Here is a 19,256-nt window from a genome sequence, read left to right on the forward strand (position 1 = left end):
TATTTTACTTTTATATCCCTGATACTTTATGCTATTTCAATTATTAATTTCAAGTTGTCTAGTGACAATGAAAAATAAAACTATTTTCTTCTATTAGACTATCCTTTTTTCCCTGTATGGTTATACATAGTAAGGATACATACATACATACATACATAAGGATAGAAGGCAGAAATATATTGGTTAATAATATTGGAACACCGGAATAACATCAGAATACAAATTTAAAAAAAAACTTATACTATTATTTCCAACTTTAATTTTCATAAATTGGATTTGTATCGATCTGATACAGTGGTCAAACAATGGATAATCACTGAAATATATTATTATTTTTACATGTTTAAATTACTGAAAACTTTCGCTTTTCACCCACTTACTGAGGGAAGAAGAAGGTAAGCTTTCCATGCTAAAGCAACGGGGCTTTGGTAGAAAAGTTATTCAAAAACAGTTCGGTCAATATTTTTTTGCTCTCTTAATCTTCGATATATCTCTAATTTCTAATTAGTTGATTAGTTCAGGACAATATTTTTGACGGCTACCGAGATGCAGTTTTTTAATGTATTTGTATTTTTAAATTAACCGTTAAATGGGTTTGTGTTTAACGCAGCGAAACAGTTTTGGTAGAAAAGTTATTCAAAAATAGTTCGGTGGTCAGTATTTTTTTTTCAATATATCTCGTCTGTGTGTGAATAACAGGTTTAATTGTACAATAGCCTAGTTCAAAGAGAATATTTTGCACGTCTAATTTTTGAAGGCAAGATGAGGTTTTTTTAAATGTGTTTTTATTTGTAAATAGACTATCGTAACTTTCCCTAATGAGTTTGTGTTTGCCGCAGCGATACACTGTTTTGATTGAATAGTTATTCAAAAATAGTTCGGTCAATATTTTGTTACTCTTCGATATATCTCTAGTTTCAGCGAGATATAACAGCTTTAATTAGGTGATTAGTTCAATATTTTTGACGTCCACTATTTGGTGGGGGCAAGATGGAGTTTTTTAATGTTGTTTAATTTTTAAATTAACCATTAAACTTTCCGAAATTGGTTTGTGTTTTACGTAACGATGCACAGTTTTGGAAGACAAGTTATTTAAAAACATTTCGGTCAATATTTGTTTTCTTACTCTTCGATATGTCTCGAGTTTCAGCGTGATATAAAACCTTCAATTAGTTGATTAATTCAAGACAGTTTTTTGACGTCTACTATCTGAGGGCAAGATGCAGTTTTATTAACTGTATTTTGAATTTTCTTTGATGAGTTCGTGTTTATGTACAAGGTGGTCAAACACCGCATTTCCTTTTAGATTAGCCCACCTTTGTTCTAAAAACTGACAGTGTACTTACAGTATAACTGCACAAACATGGAATTTCCGAAATGATAATTTTCGGTCAACTTCTTTAAACCATAGTTCCCTTACCTTACATAATGCTATTTTGATGTTTTAACTGTGAGGCCATGTCAACAGGGTTCGGTTTTTCCCCTTCGAATACGCCGAGATCCAAACCCAGGGCAACGATGAGTCGTCAATGCTCTTGTTCAAACCTTAAAATGACCGTATCCTGTAGACTTCTGGGTCGTTTCTAGTTTATTTTGCACACCTTACGAAATATTTACGCGGCGCATCATAAATTCATTAAATTCTCAAAATTTCACCTGTTAAAACCACCTCCACCTCCAGATGTAGAAGATTTTATGGTGTTTGACAAGCCGGTAACGAGCCTTGATTTCAATGAATTTAATTGAATCATTTATAAAAAAAAAAAGTGACAGTATGAATTTTCTTGTAGTATAAATATATACCCTAAATAATATATATATGACAGCTGCCTGCTGAAACTTCTGCCGTTTGCAAAAAGTCCTCAACGAATATGTAGTTGCCAATTAACACATCCACTGGACGTATGACGCCAGGGTAGCGTTAAACTCTCTACTGTTTCTAATTTCTCAGCCTTGTATTTTGGTGAATTTTTGAAAATGCTGTTTCAATAAACGCCACCAAGAAAAAAATTAATGGTTTTAATTTTAATTAAATATGACTATTGGCCTGTATTAAATATGGCTATGTTGATGGTTTCAAAAGTTGACCAAATATTGTAGTAGTAAAGCTGGAGAGGGTTTCCAAGCATTTCACATAATTCAACATAGAAATCTTATAATTTTTTGTTATAAATTATTTAAAACCACAATTATTACAATAAAACTTGCAACATGCCGATAAAAATATTCCTAAAATATGAGTCCGACCATATTTACTCTTGGCTTGACGATCCAGCGATTTGTTTACATTTAAACGTTCCTCAACCCCACAGATATGACAAATTAGTTAATTTACGCTGATCGAAGGCCATTAAAAATAGTTAATTAACATGTATATATTAAATACGTGATATAAGAGACAAGTGATTAATTCTGATCACTTGTTGACAAACAATCACTCCTAACAATACAAGTTCTAGATAATTAAATTTTAAATCAAAATCTATTCGTACGTTAAATTACCCATCCCTAACAAATATAGAACAAACAATTAATAATAATATAACGGGGTATAGGATTTTTATTTTATGTTTTCTTATTTGTAAAAATTAGAAAAAAAAGGGAGTAAATTAGCAACAATAGAGAACAGATAGGACATAATAAATATTTATTAGTCAATATTGATTAATACAAATGATCTCTTTTTTTTTTCACCTTAAACAGTACAGTTAAAGGGTAATTATATAAAACATTTAGTGTACAAAGGAGCTTGTGAAGCCTTGGTAGGTACAATTGTTTTTCTTCATTAATTTTGTTATTACGGGAAAAAACGCCAACATGCATTGTGCCATTATCACACTCTCTCTATTCTACTCTCTGGGCAGTGACAGATGTGCGGATGGCACCTTAATTTGTTACATAACAGTTAATATGACACGAAAAAGCATTCATTTATATATATTTATAATATGTATATGAAACGAGATATACATTTTTTTCTTTTTTGCCTTGTATAACTATGCTTGTCTATACAAAGGGACAAAATATATTAATCTTTAGGCCAATCTTTTTCTCAACTGAATCAATATCTTGACTGAACTAAATTGGGGAACAGTCTATAAGGTTCCGGAGAAACACAACCACTATTACATTACCAATATATACTTTTACTTTATTTTTCTTTTTCATATATGTAGAATTTTTATATATATATAATTTTTTTTAAAAATTTGTGCGGAGATTTTTCCATACTCTTTTGATGCGGACTTCGCCTGTAGAGGAAATTGCATTTAATTTTTTTTTGTAAAAACAGATAAATTAAATTCATGAATTTGAATATTTTAAGAATATTTTTTTAAAGTAATTGCATAAACTCAAATACGGCTAGAATTGGATTTGACAAATCTAAAAAGATCTCTACAATCGAAATCCGCCAGACTAGAATCTTCCACATGAACACGACTCTAAAAAAGACAAACCCCTAAAGCTGAACACTTATATACAAACTACACTTTTTTTGTGTTATATATATATATACCGTACAACTTATTATCTTTATAGCTTTTAATTTGACTTTTCTTCCTTTTTTTCCCTTAAAACCTGTTAAGTTAAAGTTTTGGTCTTTTATTTTTATCATAGACCGAATTTCGGGGTTACTGCTCCAAGTCGTCCGCTGATTTGTTTTATTTATCGACGGCAGGAACGAAAGCATAGCCAAGAAGTCGCCGCCGCCGTCACCTCAGGCTATTGCTGCTCGAGCGAGTAGTGCCTTGACCTTTTCCAGAAACTCCTGAAGAAGCCCTTCTTCTGCCTTGACCCTTCTGCGCTTTCACCTACAACAAAATAGGCTTCTCGTTCTTATTATTGCTGTCCCATTCTAATGAGGATGAGATTTACTGTGACATGAATTATTCCGTTAGGGAGATTCATAAAGCAAGGGTTAGATGAATGACAAGAAAAACACGAAAGAAGCCAAAATGGCCTCTGGCCAAGAAAAAAAGTTGATATCGATGGTATAGGGTGAATCATCTCTGGCTCACAAGAACCCAATAAAGGAGTTGTTCAAGGATTTTTCCAAAATATCTTTTTGATTATCTAAACCGTAAAATGAGACTGAACGTCTGACCTGACTTGTAAACAACCAAACACGTCAATGGTTTTTTGAAAGACTTCTCCAAACGATTAATTTTTTAGTTTGTGAAAATTCCCGTTCAAGATAAGGAAAATGAGATTAGAAGACAAAAAATGTCAGCTAATTCAACATAGGGAATCAATATAAATTTGACTTGTGCTGAAAGCCGTTGGCAGAGTGGTGAAAGAGAAATGTGAGCCTGAGAGTGTGGCCACCTTCAGCCCGCACCCACACTACTCAGATCAATATAAGCCGTTACGTCACTGAGGGTGGCATACCCATCAGTTGCTGGGTTCCAACTGTAGGAACTAGGCATGTGGGGCACGTACGGCTGTTAAGAACCGTTTTACGGCCATGAGAGCTGATTATGATTATACATTGAATTATTGACAATATCGACATGCAAACCAAAACCTAAGAAAGCTGCTGTGTCTATTGATCAACGATAATACAGAAAATGACAAACCTACAATCTAGAGTCAAATCTTACACACTAAAGTAATGAAATAGAAAGGAGAAACATTCATATTTTCAGTTAATCAATATATTACTGCAATATTATAAACAATATTTGCTATGTATGAGTTCTTATTATGAAGTTGGAAATTGAATTCGTCCATTATTTTCATGTCTCTTATACGCACATCCTGTCAGGAGAGATAAGCAGACAAGGATCGGATTTCATGGAGTGTCAATATGTACATAATAAGCGCTTTTGGACTTACTCAAATTTAAGTATAAGTCAGAAAAACCAGGTTACGTTTTATAGTTTATTTGATTTTTATTAAAGCCGTTTATAATAATCAACAATGACTCTTTAGACATATCTGATAATGTTTGTACTATATTTTTTTTTCCTGACAACATACTGTCTTTTATAAAGTATAGATTATTTTTATGTATATTTATAATAAAAAATGTATGCCTTGTAAGCATTATTTGTCTTTCTTGTGTATTAAAAAGAAAAAATATATGTTGATTACTTCGGAAACGTTAAAAAGAAATAATTTAAAAAAAGCGTAGAATATATTTTTAAAAATATATACTTAAGCTTATTGAAATCAACAAAGGTTTTGTCATTGTAACAATTAGATCGGTTTTCCCCTTGGTTGAGAATATGTCACACCAGAAAAACGCATAAACTGCTGCTAACACACGACCTTGCCCATATTAATTTGGGTTGCTTATAAAACAAATCATTCCAAAGGGGAAGTGAAAGCATATAAAAAATATTACCTTCCATATACGAAGAGTATTTCTGTTTGTACGATCCTATAAAGTTTTAAAAACTATAAGGGGGAAGACGAAATCAGGAGAAAATCGAATACAATAATTAATAAGGCATACAATTGGTTCCTAATTCTGAGAAGGAACTCGATCAGGTATATTCTGTGAAAACACAAAATTTGAACGATCAAACTCATTAGGGTTAATAAAGCATAGTCTTTCAAACTGAAATAGCCAAATGTAGACAAAACCTCTAATTCCTGGGAAACAATAACAACCTGACAATATTTTCGGTGTTATACACAAAAGAAATTTGGGTAATGGACAAGCAGACAAACTGGCCAGAGTAGGGTCTTCAAGACTAACAGCCCAGAACCTTTAATTTGTAAGACAAGACTAAAAATATACTCCTCGAAAAGTAGAAATAGACGAATTCCAAATACACTCACGATTAAACAACCTTCGCCAAAACTGGCAAATACATCACTACTGGGAGACTGGGTAAAACTTAGGGGAGTGATAGGGATATATGCCGGTCACTGGCATTAAGAAAATGTGGGTATATTCAATGATGACCCATTTGTAGGTTATGCAATGAAGAGTAAGAAAGCGCCATTTATATTACCTTCGTATACGAAGCAACCACCCATGGAGGCATAACAGGACACCAAGAAGATTCGATAAAAAAATTACTACAATGACATTATTTCCACTGCGAATATTTATAGACCGCACCTGTGCGCGTCGTCCAGCCGCAAAGCGGGTTGGGCATCAATCCTACATCTGAACAATCGAATGTACCGTATATTCACTACTATGCTCTGCGCCCACCGTACTCGATACCTTCTTGAGACAGCATATCCAGCAAGGAACATTTACGTTTTCATGAGCTTCGTACTCTCGCTAAGTGCAGGCCCTATACTCCACAGGCCCCTGATCTCCCGGGTTTGTCAAGAAAAAGCAACACTTTGGACGATGTTAGAGTAGCCAGACTATTGCTTGACTTGCCTCCGCCAACAGGCATACTGTCCAGCTCCAATTGCCCTTAGGATTTTTTAATTATGTGGTGTCCCCTCCCCACCAAGAGAATCGTACGGACACCCAAAAATAAATTTTCGAGAGGTGTGTGTAAATCCTAGAGCGGCTGCCAGCCCCCTTGGGACGGGAACCAACGGACAGCTTCGGAAGCCATTCCATTGGGAAAGTCGAAAGGTTGGAACGAGGAAAGCATTGCCAAGTCTTCCACGCCCGTAGAGCAGTGGCTTCCAAGGACGGTTGGATCCCACCACGTAATGCCGAGGGCCTCTTGGCCGCCAATGCTGGCTACTTACAGCATTCGAGGACATCATAGATCTCAACTATGAGCAAGGCACCACGGTCCTCTACTGCTTCCCAAAGGATATCGTACATCGAGAGGACAACGTACGTCCAGAGAGGATCGGAAGGGTGAGCTTCGAGAGTATAGGATAAGCAGTGTTACATTTAGAGTATACATCGCTCTTTAGGCGAGACAGTACTCTCGTGCGTCTATCTAGAGGTATCTAAGGAGTCTTTAAGTAAATATAGCACTCTTTTTCTCCGTGATCCCCAAATAAACTGGGTACGGATTCTCAGGGTGGATAGGGATGGGGATCAAGCGTCTCCTTTTCAGGTTGCACAACAAGTCTGTGTTACAATGACAGTCAATGAATGACCTCCATCTTAAAAGAAGGATCGAGTCTATTGACCTGAACTAGGCAACTAGGAAAAGTACAATTTAAGCCAGAAGGCTGCAAACCTTCCGCTTCCTCGTATTTACTATTTTCTCTCTCTTCTCCTCACTAAGGGAGGGATGGAGAGGGAGAGCGAGGGAGAGAGAGGGGGGGAGGGAGAGAGAGAGAGAGGGAGAGAGAGAGAGTGAGCGAGAGAGAGAGGGAGAGAGAGAGGGGGAGAGAGACGGAGAGAGAGAACAAATACAGGCTATCTAACAGATTGAACAAATGAATATTAATATTTACTGCTTTTATGCCATGAGCTTAAAGCTTCTCATTCATTCCCACTTCCGCGTGAACATAAGCACAAACAGATAGTATAATTTTTAATATCAGTACTCAGTATTTTTTATCAGCTTTGTATAACACCACTCAAAATTTGATAAAAACCTTATCTAAGGAAAACTTTATTTCACATTTTGAACGAACACACAGAAATGAATAAGGTCATTAGATAACGACAAAGCAATGACTGTACTGACGAGACTAAGGATCGGCCACAGCAGTTACTCGCATCTTCTTTTCAGATCGCCTTACGAACAACTCGTAATGCGTGATAAATATGAAATGCGCAATAATACATATTTTTGAAATGAGATAAATTATGAATACACATTAAACTTAGTAGAGAAATAAAAAGTTTAGCTAATGGTGCATAAAACCTTTTTAAAAAACAGTCGATTTATATTATTTTTCTATAATTTTCTTGTCTAGAATAAGGTAACGATCACTCCCTCCTTAATGAGGGATCATTAATTTCCAAAAACCAAAATATTCAGAAATATTTTAAAAGCGCTTTTCAAGTATCTATTATCATATAAACGAATAATCTCCACGCAAAGCTGTATAATGGAGAGACCCACAAAACATGAGAGGGAAATGTAAATCACTTTTCACTTTCGTGGAGCCATTGTTCGTAAAGCCGCGCTGAAACATTCCCAAACTCTCGCATGGTTGTTGTTTTTAATTTTACTTCCCAAAAGATAATGACTGATGAATTTATATATAAGGATTTCTTTGATCTTTGAAATTAGTCTTGTAACAATTTTACAAAGTGGGTCTTGTTAAAAAAAAACTGTGCCAGCTGCAGTGGCAAACTGGAAGGTGCGAAGTAAGCAAAGGACATCGGGAATAAAACAAAAAATAAATAAATAATTTAAAAAAGTTTACATTTTGACGGAGTGATAGGACGTGGGTAAGTTGTAATCGTGTTAGAGCCAGTTGGGCCGAGGTCGGGAAAGGGCAGAGACGCTACGCAATCATGACATCTGTTGACCCATATTTATATTATATACCGTCCTCCACGATTTTCACAAATAAGCGTTTTCGAAGGAAAATTAAATTAGGAACCGGTCGATGAACTCCAAAATGAAAACCTTCGCAAAAGTAAAATGGGTCGGGGAAAAACCTCGGAATGAATAAATTATATATTCAATGGGCGGGCCTTACAAAATAATACACTACAATATTGAATTGTAAATATGACATAATTAACCATTTTACTGTATAATTTGCAGACATTCGATTTATTTACAAATTTTAAAATATTTACTTTTTCTTGATTACAATTATGTAAGTCGACCATATCATTTTTGCTCTATAGGAAAAGCCTGCAATCAACAAATTGGTTCATTAAAATATGTTATTTGATATTGTTGTACAGGTATTGATAGTACATATGTATAGGTAATTCGTAATGTATAGGTACAATTATGTACTTTAATTGAACATTTAGTCACAAATAATGCAACCTGCTATTAATTTAAAGTACAATTTAGTCTAACTTTATTTCCAGCAGTAAACCATTATTATGACGACCAAAAGAGAACAGAAATGTAATTTCATTAGATGTTTAGCTAAATCAAAAGCTCCGGATTTTTAATATTTTCAGCAAAAAATATAGTTTTATTTAAGTTTGGCAGAAAGAAGACACTCAGGCACACAAATAAGAATAACACAATAAAACAACACATATCGTTCATTGGTTTATAAAAACAACATAAACTACACATTTTTATGCATTGTTAGTACACCTTGTTCTTCTTCGTTCTTTGTTTACTTTTGCCTAGTTTTTTCACTCTCTCTCTCTCTCTCTCTCTCTCTCTCTCTCTCTCTCTCTCTCGTTGGACAAAGAGGTTTCAAATTAGAATTAGAAATAAAAGCTTATTATTTTTTTTATTGTGATGTAGGTTGTTATCAAAGAACATTTCCGACGTCATGACATGCGTCCTCTTCGGTGATAATTACATTTGCCTATCCAGTGGACTTCCCAACGATGTGTGATGATAGTGAAATGTAATTAACACTGAAGATGACACATCATGAGGTCGAAAACGTTCTGTTAGTAAATAAAATTGCATGCTGCAGTAAATTTTCAACAACCTACAATACAAATAATAAAATTATACAATAAACAGTTAAAAAAATTAATTTCTATTTAAATAAAACCTTATTCATACACTCTACCTTTTTCATATTTTTTATGGGTTATTCCCCTATTTTTCTCTTTTTTCACTCCCTTCTCATTCTCAGCCTACTTCTCTCATATTTTCTTTCTTCTCACATCTCTCTTTTCCCTCTCTAAAAATTTGAGAAAGGTCCAGGTAGACCTAATTTTGCTGACATAAAATGGCCAATTCAGTTTTTTCTCACCTGCTCTCTTTGCTCTCTTATATACTCCCTTTGTTTCACTCTTTCACGTTCTGGTACTTTTTCTCTTTATGTCGCCCTTTCAATAATCTCTTTTTTTGGCACTTTATATCTCTTCGTCTCGCTCTTTATTTCAATTCGTATTGCCCTTTCTTTCCCTCCCACCCTCTCTCTGTCTGTCTGTCTGTCTGTCTCTGTCTCTGACTCTGTCTCTCTCTCACTCTCTCTCTCTCTCCCTCTCTCCCTCTCCCCCCTCTCCCCCATCTCTATCTCTCTCTCACTCTCTCTCTCCTCTCTCTCTCTCTCTCTCTCTCTCTCTCTCTCTCTCTCTAACCTATAATGTCTGATTTGCCTCATACAAACACATGTGATACACAAACAGCCAAAAATGCATTTGTAAGAAATATATTACGACTAAAGTACTATCGAACTTTATGTGATAAATATAAGATCATAAATAATGTTAAAATATTATAAATTACCAAAAATGACCATAATATCATCAATGTTTAAAATTATACACTGAGCAACCGAACTATCAATTCTTTTAAATATAAGAAAAAATTAAAGCATTAAACTTAAGACAAAACAACATATTCGAAATTCCAATTCATAGAACTAAAATACTGCAACTCTTTCTTAATTAACATTATAAAGCTGTTTAATAAGGTTCCAAATATTTATTTCGCCTGAGAGCAGTTTTCGAACTTTCAAAAGAAAATTTCTAAAACATCTGATGGAAAATAACTAAAACCATCATAAAACCATGGAATCATAAATAAATTAATAGCTTTTATTTATGACTGTTATATTCAAAGATGTTGGGTTGTGGGATGTGCACTCAGTATTGACTGCACATCCCACAACCCAACATCGTTGAAATTAATTAATATTTCTGCATTCTAAGAATGTATGTATAAAAATGTATGTGTAATGTAAAATGTACGTATAAAATGTATGTATAATTACTATTCACGTTAAGTGGAATAAAGGTTCACGAGACTTAACTTTGCGTGAAAAACGTTTAATCAATCTCCCGCTCTTTTTTCCCTTGGCATTTTTCTTTCTTTCTCTCCTATCTTTTTCGTTCTCACTTTATATCTTTAGCTTGCATTCTTTATCTGTCTCCACTTTTTGAGCTCGTACTTTTGACTGCATTGCTAGTTCTTTCTCACTCTCACACAAATATATCGAAATAATAATTCTCAGTAACAATAAATATCTCACATATCGTAGAGTAACATCAAAGAATATATTATATTAACGAATCTAACAATCGGGCACATCTGTTACATTCATAAATAAAAAAATATTATTTCGAGTAATACAAGTACTCGACAAGACGTGTTTTGCGGTATAGATAAATTACGAATTTTCTTTGTAATATGAAGTTTAATGAGTTTGAAGCCAAATACTTTTGGGTGAAACAGCACGAACCTTCAATTAGCGATAAGCCAATGGAAAAGAGAACAAAAAACATTATTTCTGTGCACCTTTTAACCAATATATGCGTATTTCAAATTGAAAATTGTTCTCTCTGCGACCGAATAAAAAAAGGTTTTTCTTGCAGGGAAACTAGAACAGAGTTGAGACATGATTTCTCTCTACATTCTATGAAACAAAAGTTTTCTGTACTTTTTTGACAGACGATAAAATGAAGTATTTGGTAACAATAAAGTCCAATTTGGATTTCTAGAAGTAGCAACGAACCGCAGTATTGTTGATAATTACTATTTGAGTGAAATTTTCCTTTTTTATTTGGTGTAGTGGTGTATATATTTTCCGGTATTAAAAACCTATTTCAGGCCAGGCAGAGGAAAATTTAAGTAATTTGTATATAACGAACATATTTGAATTCGACAAAAATCCAAATCAGATATTATAAAGAGCGGAATTACTCCTCAAGAAATTCTAAGATTTGTTTATTTTTTCTTTAACACCCAGCCCAGTAATAGTTATGATCTCCGCCAAAAGGAAAATAGGCCGTGGAAAGAGAGTCAGCTGGCTAAGCGAACTCGTGTCCTCCGTTAACGCCCCACGGTCTTACCAACGGGCCACGACCTTTCTTACATACTTTCACATCACTCCCACACTTTAAGAAGAACTTCAAAACCGATGTTTCCCTACGAAACATTCCACTTGAGATTTGCAAGTGTCAATTTTTTATAATTATTTATGTTCTTCTAACTGTCGTGATATTGCAATCCCGATAAGTTATGTCAAAAAACACACACACAAAATAAACACTGTCATGAAGTAATGTTTCAAAATAATTTTAAATGATGAGTACACGCAATATGAAAAACCTTTAAGAGTATGATATTCTAAACAGGACTTATTCATAACATGGACTCAATTATTAAGTTATAAAACAACAAATCATAATGTTTAAATATTGAATAACACTGTGCTATGAACAATGCGACAAAATTAACGTTTTTCGAAATTGTGGAGAATCGACCGCTCGCAAAGTTTTTAAATGCCAAAAGAAATGATTCGTAAATCAGAACATCCGATATGTATTGAACTCGTATTCTGTCAGAAGTATGACCAATTAACCTTCAATAGAAATAAAATTAATCTCATAAGTACCGTTGAAAAGACTTGACTTAAAAGTGGCTGTTTGTAGGTGACTGCCAGGGTCATGTAGGAATCAGGGCACTATTCTAAGCCTTTCTAAGTGTGGAGCATCGCCATACATGTAGGGCAGGACAACTGCTTTAATCCAGTTCTCAATGTGGAACGATTCGTTTTCCTTTCTCACCGTTCAAATAACGTTCGTTAAGGGTTCTGAATCCGCCGGCACTCACGAACGAGGGTAAAAGTAAAAAAAAAAAAATCAAGTTCTCTCACACTGTTGTCAATTCGTTCAAGGGCAGCCAGTTGGGTTAAATACCGGGCACTCAAGTAAACGACTTTTCAAGTAAGAAACACTATTGTATTATTTCTCGATTGAGAATTTAAAAAAAACAACTATATATTCCATACATATAAAGATGTAAAAGTATTCAGTGTGTGAAATTGAGAAAGAATTCGAACAATAGTTTGCATAAGAGAGAAGAGAGAGAGAGAGAGAGAGAGAGAGAGAGAGAGAGAGAGAGAGATGGAGAGAGAGATGGAGAGAGAGAGAGAGAGAGAGAGAGAAAGATAAAGATAGAGAGAGAGAGAGTGAGTGAGTGAGTGAGAGAGAGAGTGCGAGAGTGAGAGTGAGTGAGAGGGAGGGAGAGAGACAAAGCGAGTAAACAAGAAAAGGGAACGACCGAAAAAGAAAGGCGAGAAATGGAAAGATAAGATCGAGTCCGAGAAAAGGACGAAAGAGTAATAGGGAAAAATCTAGTTGGAATAATTGAGAGTTTATAATATACGCTATACTTTTTCTAATTTTTGTTTGTCCATGTGATGTGCGGGTGATGAAGAATAGGCAGACCAAAATGATATGTTACGACCAAATTACAATAGTTTTGTTTGTTTTTGCGCGTAGGCGTGTAAACAGCAAACATTTTCCAAACCGTCATTTGGGTCCGTTTCATCCTGACAATCCCAAGACGATCGGTAAAACCAACTGACAAATTCTTGTCTGTCCCGTTTTACAAATAACCCTAACTAACCCCTTTTCAGAAACTGTATCCTTGTTTCATGAAATAAAGAGAGAAATCAAGCCTTCCAATTTTGTTCCAGTTGAAAATGTTTTTTTGTGGATCAAAGGCTGAAAACTAATTCCAATGTAGTTGAAAATAGCCTAAAATATCATTAAACTACAATTCTCTTTCACACAAATGTTTGCCAATGATTTTATTTCATTCGAAACTGTTTATCACAAACTTAAATTTGCAGTATAGTGGTTTATATTGCAATCAAAAATCGCAGATGCGGACATTCTTAAAATAAGGCATCTCGTAAGTGAGTTAAAAAATAAATAACATGGTTTTCTTATCTTCGTTCTAGTGTCGTTTCGTGGTTCTTTGACTTCAAAACCGACAAACACTTTATCGCCGCCACCCGCCATTTACTATCTTTTTTCCAGGAACGGGGGATGACAGTACGCCAACTCTGAGATCAATGATGACTAAAGTTTGATGACGGGCAACTAGAGAGGACGCAGATTCAGTTCTTTCATGCCATATGAGCAACAATATTAAATAAGTATAAAAATTCAGGCTGAAGGTTGATTAAAAAAATACATATAAAATTAGACTAATAGTGCTAAAACTATGTTCAGTATGTATTCAATTTGACAATTTGCATGTAATCAGGTTTTCATAATAGCCTTCAATGATGGAATCATTTATGTCATTTATTTACGTGAATCATCATTAGGACACTTATTTTAAAAGCAAGAATCAAATAATTCAACTTTTCAAGGTTCTTGCATACCACATAGCCAAGGAATGTCATGACACACAGGAAATGTTCAAAATGCGTATTATCAGCTAAAAGAGATGTGTTTTTCGATTGAACGGAAGGGAAAAATAGCTCAGAGATTCAAACTATGACTGATTGCAATGTTATTTGACGCCAAGCGGTTCTTATTATTGCATAACTTCCTAAATATGCCTCTTTATTTCCCCCACTCTTGAAAGTTTACCAAGATCCAAAGTTACAAGGATGAAACTCATTGAGATAAAGTTTTTTTAAAATTTAGATATCGTGACCCTTTTTGAAGAACCACTTGCTAACAAACCAATAAAGAAAAGGATTTCATGAAATGAAGAGGGTTGAAGTTACATAAAAGTTGCAGGGAAAAGAGAAACGATTTCCATCTAGCGGCTTGGTAAAGAGGTGTGTTCAATGTACTGGGTCATTTATTCCTCAGGGACAGAAAACCTCAGGAGGAATTAAATTTCCTTCACTTACAACTACAAAGGTTGTACACGCACGAGCAAAGACACAAACACAAAAAAAAGAGGAATACAACGTTGTGCAGAAGACATATCAGAAGATCGGAAAGTCAAAATGTCTAATACATTTTTGCAAACATCTATTTACCAACAAATTCGCCACGTATGAGAAATCTAAGAAGTCCAAGAGAAGCAGAATTTTTTTTTTTAACCAGACTCAATCTGGAAATCTAACTCATGAAAAATGTAGGTGAATAATGGATTTGTACAGTTAAAAATCTTAACAAACAAAAGTAATCAATTCAATTTCAATCAATTAGCATCAGGGTTGAATATGGTAGTTAAAATTATGTAATTTTTGCCGGTTAACTTTTGAATCTGCATTTGCTTATCATTTAAAGAAACATCTGCAGACATTTAAGGGGCCACATGGCTAATAAACTCCGTAATGGAATACTCATGTGCAAAATATAAACACAGACACATAAAATAATGAACTATGTAATTAATGTTCAACATTGGAAAATGTGCTAATGAGATGAAACAAAGGTAACTCACCAGCAAATCCTGATGTAGGAGAAAGAGCGTCCTTTTTGTCTTTGCTATTTCCTGAAAAGAAAAACAAACATTACAAGGACAAATAAAATAATAAGTCAACTAATAAAATAGATGTACATTAGTATACAATGTCGTAGAAGGGTCATCCTCACTCGACTAGGAATAGGCCAGGCGAGGTTGACACACACAATTGCTTTTGAGCCAAAGCCAGCGTATGTCCGGTACTCGATGTGTCCCACCTAATTGAAAGGTGCAATCCCTTGGCTCCGTACAGAGAGCGCGTTCAAATGCCACCCGAAATGAGAATTATGCTTGAGCACATCGGCGAGTATTTAAATCCCCTCTTCCGATTCATGAAGGAAACAGGGTTGTCTTATTGTATATAGACTGATATTTTTGTGTCCCTAGCGTGTGTTGAATGTATTTATTGGTGTGAATGAGTAGCGTGATAGAGCGGAATATTGAGTACCCATCGACCCTCAATTAATGTTTGTATACACGGTGATGGAGGAATATTACGTACTCCACCACCCTGAGTGAACCCCGGGATAAATATAAACAGCAGACTGGATTTTCCAATTCCAACGGCAAATGATTTGACTGTGCGTTACAGCTCGAAAGTAATGCTAGGCTTGGTAACCCCAGTAAACAAAAAGAAACCCCACCCACCATACTTAAAGCAATTTACGAAAGGTTCCCACCCACAGAGTGGATCCATGTATACTGATGGTTCAGCCCACGGAGCACGAAGCAATGGTGGCGCAAAAGTTGATGCGGAGAGGTTCCAAATATCTGATCCAGTTGGAAGAAAGAACCCCGTAGCAGAAATGTAGTTTTACTTATCTCGGGCAGCCACACAAGTAATTGTTTCGCCTGAAGGCGATGTCAGGCTTATAAGTGAGGAAATGTCTGCGCTCATTGCTACCGGGGGGAATATTTGCCTCCAGTGGATTAGACACTGTGAAATCATGGGAAATTAAGAAGTTAAACTAGTGAAATTGGGAGCAGAAATTCAACAACCAAAGATTCCTTTAGAATACGGAACAACAAAAAGATTTTTAAAAATAATTCACCAATTTCGTGGTCCGCTTGACCAATTTTTATCTCAACTAAAAGCCTTAATTAATTGAAAGATTTTTAAAAAGTTTACTAAAGGAGAAAGAGAAAAGCATGTAGCAAGTTCAGAAGGGAAACAGTGTTAAATTCTTCTTGATAACCCTCGCCCACAAGACGTTCCTCGTATGGTGGCTGTCGGTTGTTTTAGACTGCTCCCACTTCATGTTTATCTGCGGGCTTATTTCCATCGTATAGGTATTGCGGATTACCCCTCTTGTACACTCTGTGGCGAAGATAAGACTGGAACACATCTGCTGAACCACTGTGAAGCTTTAGCCGATGAAAGATTGCCACGAAGGGAAGAAGCTAAATTTCACCGCTTGAACAGACTATATTGGGCTGCGCGCCATTATTATTTAAAAGTGGATGAGGGGTAAGATGGGTTTGGATTGTGTTGAGGGCTGAAATGACCTAATCGACATCCCCTGAGCCCAACTTCAGTGGCATGTTTTATACCCTAAGGATAGAAAATTTAAGCCGTTTTCAACAATAATCTTTTAATCTTTATGTACAATCACTAAAGCGTATTGAGAATGTTTTTTTTTTGTTTTTCAACAACAATTAGACTTAAGTCATTAAGCAATTCACGTTTCTACTAATACGGAGTGTGGTAAATTGAAATTAGGATCCTCTCGTGGGAAATGTGCAGATAAAGGGTCAAACCTCACGGGAAATGTAGGAGAAAACTCTGTTGGAGGACAAAAACGTTTATTGCCCGGGGATTCTCCTGTGGACGTATAAATTCACCGCCGAGGAACTATGATCCAATATTCTTGCTTATGGGAATTACATCTCCTCTGCACTATATGTGCATAAAGGAAAAATATATACTTGTAAATTAAGTTCAATCAGTCGTTAAAAATAAATTTAGTATCATGTGGTGCATGAAATAGAATCAATTGGTGTGCAAGAAATGTTTCAAGAATAACAACGACGACGACAGAATGGTGAAACCACGGGAGTACAAGACTTTGTTCCATTTGGAATTTGTATTGGATAAAGTTACGTACTACGATACGCGGAAGACAACTAACGACGAAACAATAGTAACTGTGTCACATTTAGACGGGCAGACTCTGTCCATAAAGGAGACACCGAATAAGACGAAACGCGATTATGGAGAGGACAATGTGACGAACATTATATTCAAATACGGAAAGTCCGGTTTGTTTTCTGCGACCCCAAGCCAACTGGAGAAACCGTGCGAAGTGGATTTGAAGGTTTTACGCCAATACACGTCGAACGTCAAAATAAGCGAGGGACATTGTAAGATCACCTTGGGAGGAATTTACTCAGATTTGCTTAAATTCAGCCCCAACAAATATGTCAAGTGTGTGGAAGATACGCGCGTTTTTAACGATAAAAAAGGCATCATAAGAGGGTGTATAACCTTTATCCTGAAACTTTCTTTTTACGGCAAAGTAAAAACAGCGGAATCAGAATGCGACTTGACAATTTTGAGGTTTGAGTCTAACACCGAAGAAGAGATAATTTTGCAAATGATTCCAGGAGACTCGGAGGCGAATTGGGCCATGTACAATTATACACCAAGAAAGAAAGATATGCCTAACTTCGATCGTTACGAGGACACGTTCAATTTTGACGGTTTGTCAACGGCAAGTAAACAAAATTTGAACGAAGAATCGAAAAACGCCTTTCCTCAAATACCGCCCAAGTTGCCAGAATATGTAGAAAAGGCGTTTACAGGAGCACTTAAAAACAAGGTCGGCGATCTGAAACCGTCCACAAATGCGATGAACCTCGAGCCAATAGACAAGTCAGTGGTACAGTACTTGCCTGATAATCTATTTCCTCAAAACTACAACCAATTTTGCGAAAATTTTCCCGGTGCCGACCGATATTTCGAAAATCTTGCCAAAGCCAATACAGAAAGGTTGATAAAGAACTTGAAAGAACTGGCTGATTACGAAGAACAGGAGATGTGGAAACATCAAAATCAAGCGTTACTTTATCAAAACCAACTCCATTCAATTTATCCGCAGGGTAACGGAATAACACCACATATGTATGCAAATAACCCGGCAAATTATGCTATGAACATAAATCAGAATCCACCGATGTGTACATACGGGGTGCCTAACGCTCTACCGAATCAATCCCTTTACATCAATCCTTACATGTCTTACTATCCTTACCCTCCGATTCCGCCTCCCTACGGGGTAAAAAATAAAGGATTCAATGTGAATGTTCCTTATTATCCACCAGGAGGAATATGTGAAGACGATCTTAAAAAGCTAGGTTATAAAACGAACGAGAAATCTTTGTCTTATGCAGGTAAGCCGAATTGTGGTTATGGTCCAGGCAGGCCTCAGCAGCAGTACTCTGCACTACCAAACAGACAAGATATCGTACAACACTACCAGCCTAATAAGACTTACACTCAGGGGAACGCGTTGGGAAATAATTTACGATTATTTTATCGGAATGCACAGCCTAGTCCGATGACAAATTACGCACCGGTGAAGATTTACGGAAATCCGACGGTAAGCACGGCACAAGACAAGACGGCAGTTCAAACCACGTGGATAACCGCCAAACCAAAAGAGATAAGTCCTCCACCTCAGCAATCTACTGATAACAAACACGTCCAGAATAACCAGGCTTACAACAAAGGCCGCCATCACAATTTGCCTCCTCCTAGTGCCGGTGGGAATGCCCACGAACGCCGCTCTCAACAGACATCTTACCGATGTGGGAACAATGTCCAAGATCAGTTGAACGGAGGCCACATGGCGAACGCATTCACCCAAACCAAAAAAGGCAATACTTCTCCTTTACCAAATAGCCACTATGATCCGTCCTTTAGTAAAAGCAAAAGATACAACAACATACATACGAAAAAATAGAAAGGTTGCTATTCCATGAAGTCGTCCATATGAAGTTAAACTCAGTCTTCTTGTATTAGTTAAATAAACAATCACCATTGTCGTCAATAAATGTGTACTTAATTCGAATTCCCATTCAACATTCGGCTCTGATCGATTT

At 35.8% G+C, this 19,256-nt stretch overlaps 1 protein-coding gene across 9 annotated transcripts in view; it reads right to left on the reverse strand.

Annotated features, from left to right (window-relative positions):
- Positions 1–2,634: 2,634 nt before the first annotated feature.
- Positions 2,635–19,256, reverse strand: part of LOC106665612 — a 370,792-nt gene continuing 354,170 nt past the window's right edge. For 6 of the 9 annotated variants that reach the window (XM_024227020.1, XM_024227025.1, XM_024227021.1 and 3 more), the window contains 2 exons: positions 15,135–15,185; positions 2,635–3,812 (listed from right to left, as the gene is read on the reverse strand). In XM_024227020.1, coding sequence (XP_024082788.1) covers positions 3,714–3,812; positions 15,135–15,185 — 150 coding nt within the window. In that variant the 3' untranslated portion in view covers positions 2,635–3,713. Of the gene's footprint in view, positions 3,828–15,134; positions 15,186–19,256 lie in introns of all 9 variants that reach the window. The other 3 variants (XM_024227024.1, XM_024227019.1, XM_024227022.1) reach the window with 2 other exon arrangements.

The sequence above is a fragment of the Cimex lectularius genome, unplaced genomic scaffold (assembly GCF_000648675.2).
Source record: "Cimex lectularius strain Harlan isolate CLEC.00 unplaced genomic scaffold, Clec_2.1 scaffold104, whole genome shotgun sequence".
Classification (NCBI taxonomy): Eukaryota; Metazoa; Arthropoda; class Insecta; order Hemiptera; family Cimicidae; genus Cimex; species Cimex lectularius.